The sequence below is a fragment of the Ailuropoda melanoleuca genome, chromosome 2 (assembly GCF_002007445.2).
Source record: "Ailuropoda melanoleuca isolate Jingjing chromosome 2, ASM200744v2, whole genome shotgun sequence".
Lineage (NCBI taxonomy): Eukaryota > Metazoa > Chordata > Mammalia > Carnivora > Ursidae > Ailuropoda > Ailuropoda melanoleuca.
This window is the reverse complement of record NC_048219.1, coordinates 46,924,271-46,936,338: the sequence shown is the minus strand read 5'-3', so window position 1 is coordinate 46,936,338 and position 12,068 is coordinate 46,924,271. Positions and strand designations below refer to the sequence as shown.

General features: G+C 44.0%; 1 protein-coding gene across 1 annotated transcript in view; it reads left to right on the top strand.

Moving 5' to 3' along the window:
• Positions 1 to 6,747, top strand: part of ERICH3 (glutamate rich 3) — a 103,518-nt gene extending 96,771 nt beyond the window's left edge. Inside the window, 4 exon segments of the mRNA XM_019797165.2 lie at positions 983 to 2,724; positions 2,726 to 2,998; positions 3,000 to 3,568; positions 4,233 to 6,747. Coding sequence (XP_019652724.2) covers positions 983 to 2,724; positions 2,726 to 2,998; positions 3,000 to 3,533 — 2,549 coding nt within the window. The 3' untranslated portion in view covers positions 3,534 to 3,568; positions 4,233 to 6,747.
• Positions 6,748 to 12,068: the final 5,321 nt, after the last annotated feature.

Genomic DNA, 12,068 nt, shown 5'->3' with positions numbered 1-12,068 from the left:
GTTCCTATCTCCCTAAGTATTATTCTGCAGTTGGAAAATGTAAATGGTTTGGGTATTTCGCATGACATCCTTTTATTTATTTTGCATGGGTCATTTCAACAGAAATGCATGTATTTGTTAAATAATAAGAAATGCACTTGAAGTCTTTAAGAAACATATTGAACTTGGATTTATTGAAGTATGATGGCTAGTACAGCCAGATTTGCCAGGGAATTATGGATGAGAACTTATGAAATACTTCAAGGAGGTTATTTATGTTGAAATTTGTCCCAGACTACAAAGTCCTGTCTTGTTCTGTGATCCTGTTTTGCCAAAGGCAAAACAGTTTCTGAACGTAGATGGGAGGTATCCTGACCTATAATACAAATTGGTGTCTTTAGTAAAAAGCTTACCTTAAGCTACAAAGTTATTTGATGACTAAATCTAGATATAGTAGTTTTAAAATGTGGGAGTAATATATGGGATAATAATTGGCTCACACTGTATTGTGATTGTGTTGCTGAATGCCCACACGAGTACAAGAAACACAGGCTGAGGACACGCATATTACGATGCTCGAGGGCACAATGATTTCTAAGAAGATGAAACACTGTTTTTTTACTACATAATTTTTCTGCAAGTCCTAATATTTCAAATGAAAGTAGGCAGTGTGTGTGTGTATGTGAGAGAATGAGAGAGAGAGAGGAAGAGAGGAGAGTACTCTAAGATATGGAGATTCTGTTTGTTTTCAACTTTTCTGATGTTCAATTTTCCTTTAATATCAATGTGTCCTTTAAACTGATAGCACTTCTTTTCATCACGAAGAGCCATTATTAAATCATGGTGCATGTTACAGTCGATGGCATCATAGGATCAAGGAAATGTTTTATATATCATATCAATAGCTCCTTGATATTATACATATCTCATATATGGTTATATAGACTATCTCCTCCCTGTTACTTTGATTAGAGTAACCGTGTTTTCTAACCTTACTTTATAGCACCACACGGGAATTTCCAGTTGGAGGAAAGAGCAACACTCAGCTCAGACACGGAATCCAAGCAAGGCCCATCGGAAGTGTACACACTGGAGTACAAAGAAGCAGTGGAGGAAGATGCACTTCCCCAGCATGGGAATGCGGACACAGCAGAGGAGAAAGGGGATGCAGCACAGTGGGGGAGAGCAGGGGTTAATGGGGTTCCCTTGGAGGAGGGGAAGCCAACAGCAGAGTTGCCAGCATTACTAGGACAATTTAGGGAGGTAAGAGAGATCCCTCAGGGCACAATGAGTGGGGCAGAGGCAGAAGGGGATCAAAGGCTGGATAAAGAGGAGTTAAGCCCTAGGGGGAAAGAAGCCACCAGAGCCTCTGGACGTCTGAAAGAAGGTGAGGCTCCTGAAGAGCCCGCCATGCTGCCAACAGTGCAGGAGACTGAGAAGGCGGCTGCAGAGGAGGGGCGTGGCTCCGAGAAGGCGGTGCTCCTTGGGGAGGGGCGTGGCTCCGAGAAGGCAGTGGTCCCTGAGGAGGGGCGTGGCTCCGAGAAGGCAGTGGTCCCTGAGGAGGGGCGTGGCTCCGAGAAGGGAGTGCTCCCTGAGGAGGAGCGGGGCTCCGAGAAGGCAGTGCTCCCTGAGGAGGAGCGGGGCTCCGAGAAGGCCGTTCTCGTAAGCGAGGCAGCAGCTCTGGACTCAGAGTGGATTCAGGAGGCAACAGCCCTGAGGGAGACAGCGACACCGGAGAAGACCGAGGCTGAGGAAGGGGAGGCGGTGAGTGCGGCAGGGTCTGAGAAGCCCGAGGTGGTGAGCAGTGAAGAGCGAGCATCTACAGACCTAGAGGACCTGGGAGCCACGGGAGATGCGGCCTCTGAGAGAGAAGGTGGCTCAGAAGAGGCAGTGCTTGGGGGAGAGGAACCAGCTGAAGAGAGGAGGGCAGCTGTGGGACCAGGGACACCGCTGAGCTCGTCAACTTCGGAGAAGGCTGAGGCAGCCCGCATGGGGCTTTCGGAGGACAGCCTGGAAGAGCTTTGCAAGGGGGATGCTGAAAGGGAGGAGGCTGGGGCCGAGGCAGAATCTCATAAAGAAGATGGCAAGAAAGAAACGTTACCCGAGGAATTAGGTGTAGCGAGAGAGAGGACGAAAGCTGAGAGGCCAGAATCACCTCTGGAGGAAACTGAATCTGAGAGGGAAGAGGTGACAAGGGCAAATGCACAACAGGGTGAAGACATTTTAGAAGAGCACAAGTTTAAAGGGGAAGAGCAGGAAACCGTGAAGGAAGTGAGACCTGAGGAAGAGACACGAGTCTCCCAAAATGAAATGGAGTGTGATGCCGAGGGCGAAGCACCCATGGGGGCGTCAGAGTTGACTGAAGACACAGGGCCGCAAGGAGGAGATTCACTGACAGAGAGACAGGGGGCCATGTTTGAAGCAGCATCTGGACATGAAGAGTCACGGGAAAACACAACTGCTCTGAGGAAAGAGGAGGGAGGGGAAAGGCTAAGAGAAGCCCGAGACCCAGAGCACGAAGGCAGAGCAGAGCTGCTCCCCAGGGAGAACAGGGCTCCCTCGGGGCTGGACCAGGGGCTGGGCCTTGAGGGGGAGGGTGTGCGCGGAGCTCCTGGAACTGAGCTAGCAGGAACGGGGCAGGCACCGGAGGCAAGGATCACAGCCACAGGTGAGGCCCTGGAGCGTGCAGCCAAAGATCAAGATGGCCTCGCGGGACCGGAAGGGAGGGATGAAGAAGGGCCTTTGCAAGGGGAGCAAGGAGGGCGTCACAGCGATGACCGAAGATGTTTCTGAGGAAGATTCCATGACGGCAGAAAAGCTGAGTGAAGAAACTATGGGTGAGGACCCAGAAGAGGAGGCCGATGAAGAGTGCGCGCGGGTGAAGGGTGTGAGGAGCAAGGGGGACCCGAAGGGGGAGGGGAGCTTGCCAGGAGGAGCGGTGGTGGCTGACGAAGCTCTCCAGCAAGGAGAAGGAGCAGCGGGAGCGGCCGCAGAGAAGAGGGAGGTGTTGGCAGATTTGAAAGACAGCTGAGGGGAAAACAGAGGCAAATAAAGCCTCCTCCTTGTCAGATGTTGCTGGAAAGGAAACTTGGCGCCAAGTGGAGGAGTTACTAGGGAAACCGGCAGCTGCCGAGAAGGTGGTGGCGGAGGAAAGAGCACTGAGCGGGGAGGCGGTGCCGGCGGTGGAGGAGGTGACGGGGACTCGGGCCCCAGAGGCTGAGGTCGGGGCCGCACGAGAACCTTCCGTCCTGGGAGGGAAGGCCGCAGGGCTAGGGCAGCATCCAGCGGGCGGGGGAGCTGAAACCATGCAGTGGGCCGAGTCTGTGGGCGAGGAGGCCGGCCCGGGTTGCTGTGCCGAGGACGGGCAGGCGTTGGGTGCAGCCGAAGAGTTCAGCCCCGGAGTGTCCGGAGCGAGAGAGTCAGAGCCGAGGGGAGAGAGTCTACAGGGCACGCAAACGCTCCCTGTAAAACCTGATTACACGGAAAGCCGAGAGAGGCAAGAGCGTACAGTGCAAAGAGAAAAAGAGAACCTGCCAACGCAGATGTCTCCTTGAGCAGCGTGAAGGCCTAAGAGACTTTGTGGCAGAAGGTGAGTTTAAGTCCTCTCTGTTCACAGGATCAGACAGATTCCCCACCTGAGGTTCCCTCTGCTTTGGTCGGGCTCAGACTTCAGCAGTCATGCAGTGCACACACCTGCACCCAGCGGCCTCAATTCTCAATTCTATGCTGCTGAGCCCCAAGCCCCAGAGGACAGGAGTGGGTGAGACCGGGCTGGGGCCAACATGCACACGGGGACCCACTTCTACTCCTCATGCACCCCTAAGTCACATTCTCTGCTCTGCAAGCACAGCTCTCCGAAGAGGTGAAATCCATGTCTCCTTTCCTGGGCCCCAGATATGAAATACAGAATGGGCCACAGGGACATACCACAGACAAAAAAATCAAACTCTGTTCCTGAATTCATTTCCCTTTTAGTGTTTAAAAGGATGGCTGTGATTATTTGCCTTTAAATGGGCTCTGTGCCTTCATTTCTGCAATTTTTGTGAAGTTTTATATAGCATAAATTATAAAATATGAAAAATATATACACATTATAAAAATATATGCAAAATATTGCAGATTGTAACTAAAGGCCAAAATTATTTTTAGCGTTTCCCATATTCCTGCTATTTCCCTGATGCCCTCATATCCTTAGTTTCCAGTTTCTACTATCCTGAGTTATTTTACGCATAGTTCTATTTATTATTTTTCAGGATATTTGAAAGATGTCTTCTGGAAGACTTAAAGACTGGAGAGAGATTCACCCAAGCATCTCACTTAGAACTTTGGCTTTTTACCTTTTTTTTTTTTTTTTAAATCATTGTGTTTGTCTGAGCTGGTTCCCAGTCTGGCAGTGCTGGTCAGTAGCACAGTGAACACCTTGAAAATAACTGGATCGATCTGTAGGACCCTCTTAAGGGGAAGCGAGCGATTCCTAATGGAGGACTGTGAGGCTGTTATGTATTCAGCATAGCTAACGTGTCTCTATTCAAATCCAATTGATAGTTTTCAAATGTTTGACTTTTACCAAAGATCACCTGAAAGGCTCCGTCCTCACATCTGGGGTTTTTGTTTAAATTCCTTTTTATTTATAATCAAATATTAGTCCCGGTTTCATACATTGGAATTTTATTTAAAGTCTGTGGCTTGGGGCTTTAATGACTTGGTTTGTGAAAATGAGCTCTAAAGGTCCTTCTGTGTACGCTCAATACTAAAGATTGCGCCAGCCCTGTAAATCCTTCCAGAAAGGGATTCTATGGCATGTAGATTCGCTTACACTTAGAACTATTTATGCATCCTATTTATTCCAGAAGGGTCAAGTGGCAATCTTATTTCAAAATGCCCTTTGTTTTTTTTTGTATGTGTTTCTGTAGTTTTGCTTTCTGAGGTAGACTTAAATGCTTGTGACATTTCGTCCCCGGGGGCCTTATTTATAGGTCCACTCAAATGTAAATCAAAGTAATAAATAATTTAGCTGACTGAAATGAGTAACAATAATTATAGCAGGTAAACATTGCACATCACATATACCAACATTCTAGACTCCGGATTCTTTGGTTGATGTCATTTGATGGAAAAGAAACTTGGATTAAATTAGTGTGCTGCTCACCTGGCCAAGTTCTGTTATTTCAAACCTGTGAACTAACGTTGCAGGACGTTGTAAATCAACAGTCAGAATCACTTTCTAAATTACCCCTTGATATTACTAGAAATAGCTACGCATCACCGTGCCTACTGGGGATTTTGATTTCCTTAAGACGTCTTTGTTTTTGTCCAATATCCTAAAGGGCACTTATGTTTGGCCATCGTTTCTCCCATGAGGAGGTGAAACAAAATTTCCTAAAGCAGTGATCCTGCAGCTGGACTACACATTAGACTTGCATGGAGCACTTTCATGAATGATTCAACCCCTGGCCCCCACCCCCAGAGATTTGGGTTTGATTAGTTTTAGATGGGTGTAGATGTCAGGTGTTTGTTCTTTGGGTTTTTTGTTTGTTTTTAAAATTTGGTTGATTCTACTATGTAGCTAAAATTGAGGACTGCTGCCCTAAATCATCATATCGTCTATGTTGACTGCCCTATACTGTATGCCCCTAGGGACCAGGCATATTATCTTTATAGGTATGTTTCATTTTAATAAAGGAGCCCTTGAGAGATCAAAGATATAATGGACCTGTGGTTCTCAAAATGTGGTCTCTTGAGGATATCAGTATCACCTGGAACTGTTCCAAAAATACTAATTCCCACCCTCATCTCACACCTATTAAATTGGAAACTCTGTGGCTGGGGCCTCACAATGGTGTTTTAATAAGCCCTCCAGGTAATTGTGATGTACTCTGAAGTCTGGAACTGCTGTTGGGGACTCTGCACTGTACTGAGGATTAGTCTCAGTTGGAAAGTGGATTGCAGAAGCGTTGTGAACTTTGTCTCTTTTTCTGTGTCTCTACTTTTCTCTCTTTCTCTAAGAAAGGGTACTCACTATAAAAGTGTTGGATTCAACTTGAAGCTTATTTTTATGATGACCGTAATGATGTGTTTACTACGACCTCTTCCAGCCGCCCCCCTACCAGGGATGAGCACCTCTCGCAGCACACCACACATCACCATTGTCTGTCTTAGGTTTTATGAGTGGGTTTCATCTACAGTATGTCCAATTTCATTTAATACTGAGCAGCATTACTGTGCAGATCTACAGTATTTGTTTCCTGATCTCAACCTCAATGCTACAGAGCACTTTGAATACATAGCACCTTTGGAGAAAGATTGTAAACTTGTTAATTCTATTGAAGAGTGAGTTTTGTACAATGTGCTAAATGGAAATTGCATTGAATTATTTTTATATTTAACACATTCCATCAAAACATTCTGTAACATAATCCTACAATCTGCATGTGGGTTTAAGTGTGAAATTCAGTGTTGTGATATTTTGATTAAATGAATTTCTTTCTCTGCAAATACTGTGTTGATAAAACTATTTGTATGTTCAACTGAACTGATTTCCCCCCTAATTTCATTATTAAAAGCATAAACAAACCATATGTTTACAAATAAGACATATGAATGATCCTTTATAAATAAGACTAGACTTTGAAAAACCTTCTTTGTCCTTTCCTTATGAATTTAAACTCTAAAGCAGAGAAAGTTTGTTTCATTGGGTTGTTTATACTGACTGTCTGCAAACACATCTGCATTCATACATGTCTTTCCCATACATGGGATAATGTCAGAGAGGAAAATTATCACCATTTCATAAATAAGTAAATAAAAGCTCAATAAAGTTAAGTGGCTCGTCTAAAATCATGGTCAGTCTCAAGTCTTCTGACCCCAAACCCTGATGCTCTTCATCTCACACACCATCTTCTAGGAAGAGGTAGAGTAAATAGATAGCAAGATACTGTCTGTGCAGTTCTACAAGTTTTCATTTACTTGTAGAAGGAAGGAAAAGACAAAGAAAGTAAGGAAGGGTAAGTTTAAGAGTGACTTCGAGAGATTCCAGCTGTATTTATTCCCTCTTCTCTTGTACCTCTTACAGCTGGCCGCAGTGACAGGGAGCTTCTTTTAAAAGATGCATTCGGGGGCACCTGGGTGGCTCAGTTGGTTAAGCGTCTGCCTTCGGTTCAGGTCATGATCCTGGGGGCCTGGAATCGAGCCCCACGTGGGGCTCCCTGCTCAGTGGGGAGTCTTCTCCCTCTCCTCTGCTGCTCCCCCTGCTGTGCTCTCTGTCAAATAAATAAATAAAATCTTTTAAAAAAAAAGATGCATTTGGGTGGTTGGTTTAGAAAGGGAAGTAACAAATCTGATTAATATATACTATATCAGCAAGAAGGGAGTTATTTTTCCAGCCAGTTAAAGAATACGGTAAATTATTTAAATAATTGAAGAGAAAAATAGACAACCAAAGTAACGGTAGGCAGAATTAGGCTATGTAAAATTTATGTATTTTTTTGGGAGAGAGAGAGAGAATATGAGCAAGGGGAGAGGGAGAAGAAGACTCTCTGCCGAGCAGGGAGCCCAATGTGGTGCTCGATCCCAGAACACTGGGATCATGACCTGAGCTGAAGGCAGATGCTTGACCGACTGAGCCGCCCCAGCGCCCCTGTACAGATTTTTTTAAATTAAGCTTTTTCTGTGGCTTTATAAATTTAAAGTTGAGTTCCTTAATACTTCTAAGTCAATAATTTTGCCACAATTAGTGCCCTTGGAAAATGATCGCTTGAGAAAAGAAAAGAAAGCCTTAAAGATTCATCTAAGTGAAATATTCTAACAGTTTCAAGGACAGCCCGGGAAAGGCCACTTCTGACCCTGCGCAGTATTTCCTTCTCGTCCTCTATACCCAACTGATTGTGTCATTTAAAAGAATCTCCCTGTCAACATGGCCACAGCAAGAGATAGAAGGGAACAGGGAATAAATATAGCTAGAGTTCTTCCAAAGTCACTCTCAAGCCCACCCTTCTTTTTTTTGTTTTTTCCTTCTTCCTAATGCCATGCCCTATGATAGAAAAACTATGACAGGAAATAAAAATTCTGTCAGATAAAATGCTGGATATTTGAGAATACACATTCCTTTTGAAATTCCTTCTAGAAGTCTCAGAGTGTTTAAGAATCTGTGCAACCCTCACACTACTTTGCGATGGTGTGATGCCCCCATTTTTCATTAGGGAAAATAGAGTACACAGAAGATTCCAGGGACAGAGAAGCTTGTGCCAAAGTCTACTTAAGAACCAGCTCTCTCCCTCCTTTGTCAGATCCTTCCTGGTCTTTATTAAATATCTACTTACAACTAAGGTTATGTGAAGGAGAAAAGTATAGGAGAAATCTCGTACTTGTTCAGAGGTTCGGTACTAAGGCAACACAGAGATCTTCAAACTGGTGTGGGCGTATCCCTGAGGGGAAAGGAAGCTGTTCAAGGGATTCATTAGCAAGGCTACTTTGCAAGTGTTTAACCTCCACATGCACTTTTGTCACGAAATGGACCTGAAAACCAGTTGCACTCAGGGTCTTCCCTCTTGCCGTCTCCCATTTTCTTCATCATAGGTACCAACTCTTCATTCATTCCCCAACTTACTGTGTTGTCTCTGGGCTGCCACACGTGATGAACAATTTGGAATATGGTGTAGGTATGGAGCATGGGAATGACCTCAATGACTAGTTAGCAAATCCTTCTCAAGTCAAGTGGTTTTCAACTCTTTGTTTTCAAGAAAAATAAGGAGGACTTAATTGAGTTCTCAGGTGATAAGTTAGTAAAATAGTTTTTGGTATTTTATCAGTCTGTGGTTTTTGGTACATCACTCACAAGGAGGTCAGAGAAGACACTGCAATGCAACACACCAAACCACTTCCATTCCTGTCTATTTACTTATGTAACACGCACCATTTGTCCACCATTACAAATAAAACAGAAACTGGAATAGAACTGATGTTCAACACTCTCATTTAGCAGTAAATAATATTTGTTCATAGATACACAAACTAATTAAAAATAGAAGTCACCATCTTAAGAGATGCATTTCTACTTTTGTTTTTTATGGGTAACAGTTATCAAAACTTATAATACATGTATGTTGTTTTGGTCAAATGCATATTACTCATTATTGTAATGATAGATCAGTCCAGAAGAAATTTCACACATAGAAACTTAGATTCATAAGAAGACTTTTAAAAGAGACAACCCAAACTCTTACCTGTGGAGAACAAGCTGATGGTTACCAGAAGGGAGGTGGGGTGGGGGATGGGTAAAATAGCTGAAGGGGATTAAGAATACACTTATGGTGAGCACTGGGTCATGTTCAGAAGTGTTGAACCGCTATATTATACACCTGAAACTAATATAACACTGTAGGTTTATTATACTGGAATTAAATTTTTAAAAATATTTAAATTTAACTTTATTTTTTAATTTTTTAAGAGATTTTATTTATTTGAGAAAGCACACGCAGGGGAGAGGCAGGCAGAGGGAGAGGGAGAAGCCCACTCCCTGCGGAGCAGGGAGACTGATGTGGGGCTCAATCCCAGGACCCTGGGGTCATGACCTGAGCAGTAGGCAGAAGCTTAACCGACTGAGCCACCCAGGTGCCCCTAAATTTTACTTTATATAATAATGTAGTTACAGAGAAGTATGACAAGGCAATAAAAATAAGACTTTCATACATACAAATACACTATCATAGGATAAAAATCTGTGGGCAAAGTGGAATGGAAATTAAGAAAAAAATAACGTGAGATTTCCTAATGCTAAAGAAGAGCTTAGTCATGAACTTTTGAAAATGGGTATCTTAGGTCAGTTTCCCCAAGAAACCCTCTAGAACAGAAGTCTGTATACAGAAAGTTTACTGGGACGTGGTCTTGTGAATAACACTATGGGACAGTGAGTGAAACAGAATGGGTGAGAGAGAGAAGATGGGCTTCGATGTCATTACCCCTGAGGCTGGAGCCCATCACGTGGGGAGCTCTGGAGCAGCTCCTATGGCAGTGGGGGTCAGATCTCTGAGTCCTCACAATGGGCCAGTCACTGATGTTGGCTGTTTCCCCAGGAGAGAGCCTAACCTTTGACTATGTAGCTCCCTTTAGTCAAAAGCACTTCCTGTAGAGAGACTCAGATGTGAGCCAGCAGCAGACCCCACCCCAGGCAGCTGGGGAATGAATGCATTGACTGCAAAGGGAGTAGCTTGTTGGCACCCCACAGCATCCAATACATGGATAAAGATGATATGAAGTTGTGATAGCATTTTTTAATTTCTTTGGACACATTTAGAAAAGAGACGGAACTGTTTTATCTTAAAACATCCCATTTTATAACATGCTGCAAATTACATCTATAACTACTATTTAAACTTAAATGAAAATTTGTAGATGTCAATGAAAAAAATGTGTAAGGGGGTACTGACAGCTTTTGAATGCTCTCTTAGTGTAATGTGTGCAAAAATATTTGAAGAGCACTGGTGTAATGGACCAGGTGACTAGCTCATGGCTGCTGATTCTTAAGCTGCAAGGCATGGCAGCCGTCATAAATGAGTTGCTAAAATTTTGATGAATGTATGAAGTTTGTTTTGGCTACATATTACTAGCTTGATTGTCAGAAAAATAAATGAGTGGGTCATGCGGCTTGAGGTTGCTACAAGGAAAAAGTAAGAGTCCTAGCACAGTGTCTAGCTGTTTCTAGGGAAGGAAGTGTGCCCCTGGAGTGCGTCCAAGTGCACAGTCAGGCAGTCAATAGTTGTACTCAAACAGCAACTACATGCTGGAGAGCAGGGGTCAGCAAAGTCTTTCTATAAAGGAGCAGATACCACACATTTTAGGTTTTATGGGACATAGAGTAACAACCACTCAATCCTGCCACATTAGGGCAAAAGCAGCCATAGACAATACTTAAATGAGTGTGGTTTTCTTCCAATAAAACTTTATTTACAAAAGAAAGGTGGAGTGCCAGATTTGGCGGGGGACTGTATTTTGCTAACCTGTGCCAAAAAGCAATCAGGTAAGTAGTTCTGTAACTATGTAGACTAATCCTCACTTCCCATGTGCCATAGAAATTTTAATTTTCAAAAATACTCCTTAATCTTAAAAGTTTGGAAACGACTGGTGTGAGGAACAAATTGCTCTATAATCCCTTGGTGGAATGGATGATTTATTAGAATGTTTCTCTCTCTTTTTAAAAAATATTTTATTTATTTATTTGAGAGAGAGCGTGAGAGAGAGAGAGATCACGAGCAGGGGGGAAGGGTAGAGGGAGAAGTAGACTCCTGAGCAGGGAGCCACATGGGACAAAGGCAGATGCGTAACTGACTGAGCCCCCCAGGTGCCCTTTTTCTCTCTTTTCAATGCTATTATTAAATCTTTTTTTAAAAATATTTTATTTATTTGGCAGAGAGACAACCAGCGAGAGAGGGAACACAAGCAGGGGGAGTGGAAGAGGAAGAAGCAGGCTTCCGCTGAGCGGGGAGCCCGATGCGGGGCTCAATCCCAGGGACCTGGGTCACGCCCTGAGCTGAAGGCAGATGCTTAATGACTGAGCCACCCAGGCGCCCCAAGACTATTATTAAATCTTAGTCGGGTTTTCAGTCCATCCTTCCCCTCCTTCACCATCTTCTCTGGTACATCTGTTAGGTGCAAACATGGGATGCTGCAAAGAAGGAAAAAGGAGCTGGAGAGTTCTGACAATCACACTTCATGCAACACGGGCTGACTTGTTCTGCAATAGAATGTCAGCTCCAGGAGAGAAGAAACATGCTCTGTTCTGGCCCATGTTCAATTCGCTGTGCCAAGAACACGGTCTGCCACATGGCGCGTGCTTAATAAATATCTGGTCAATGAATGACTACATGAACTAAAACAGTTCGAAATAATATTGTTATAGGCTGTCCTAAAAATTTTGAAGTCCAAATTTAATTGATGTTGATAAGACGCAGGAAGCATCTGAATTTGTTGACTGAAGAGAAAATGATAGTTCCATACAACTTCAGAGGTAATAGGGACACTAGAGATCAAAGACTCCACCATTTCCATTTTAGATACCAGGTTGAGAAAGCAGTGGCCCAGACGGTCTGAGGAAC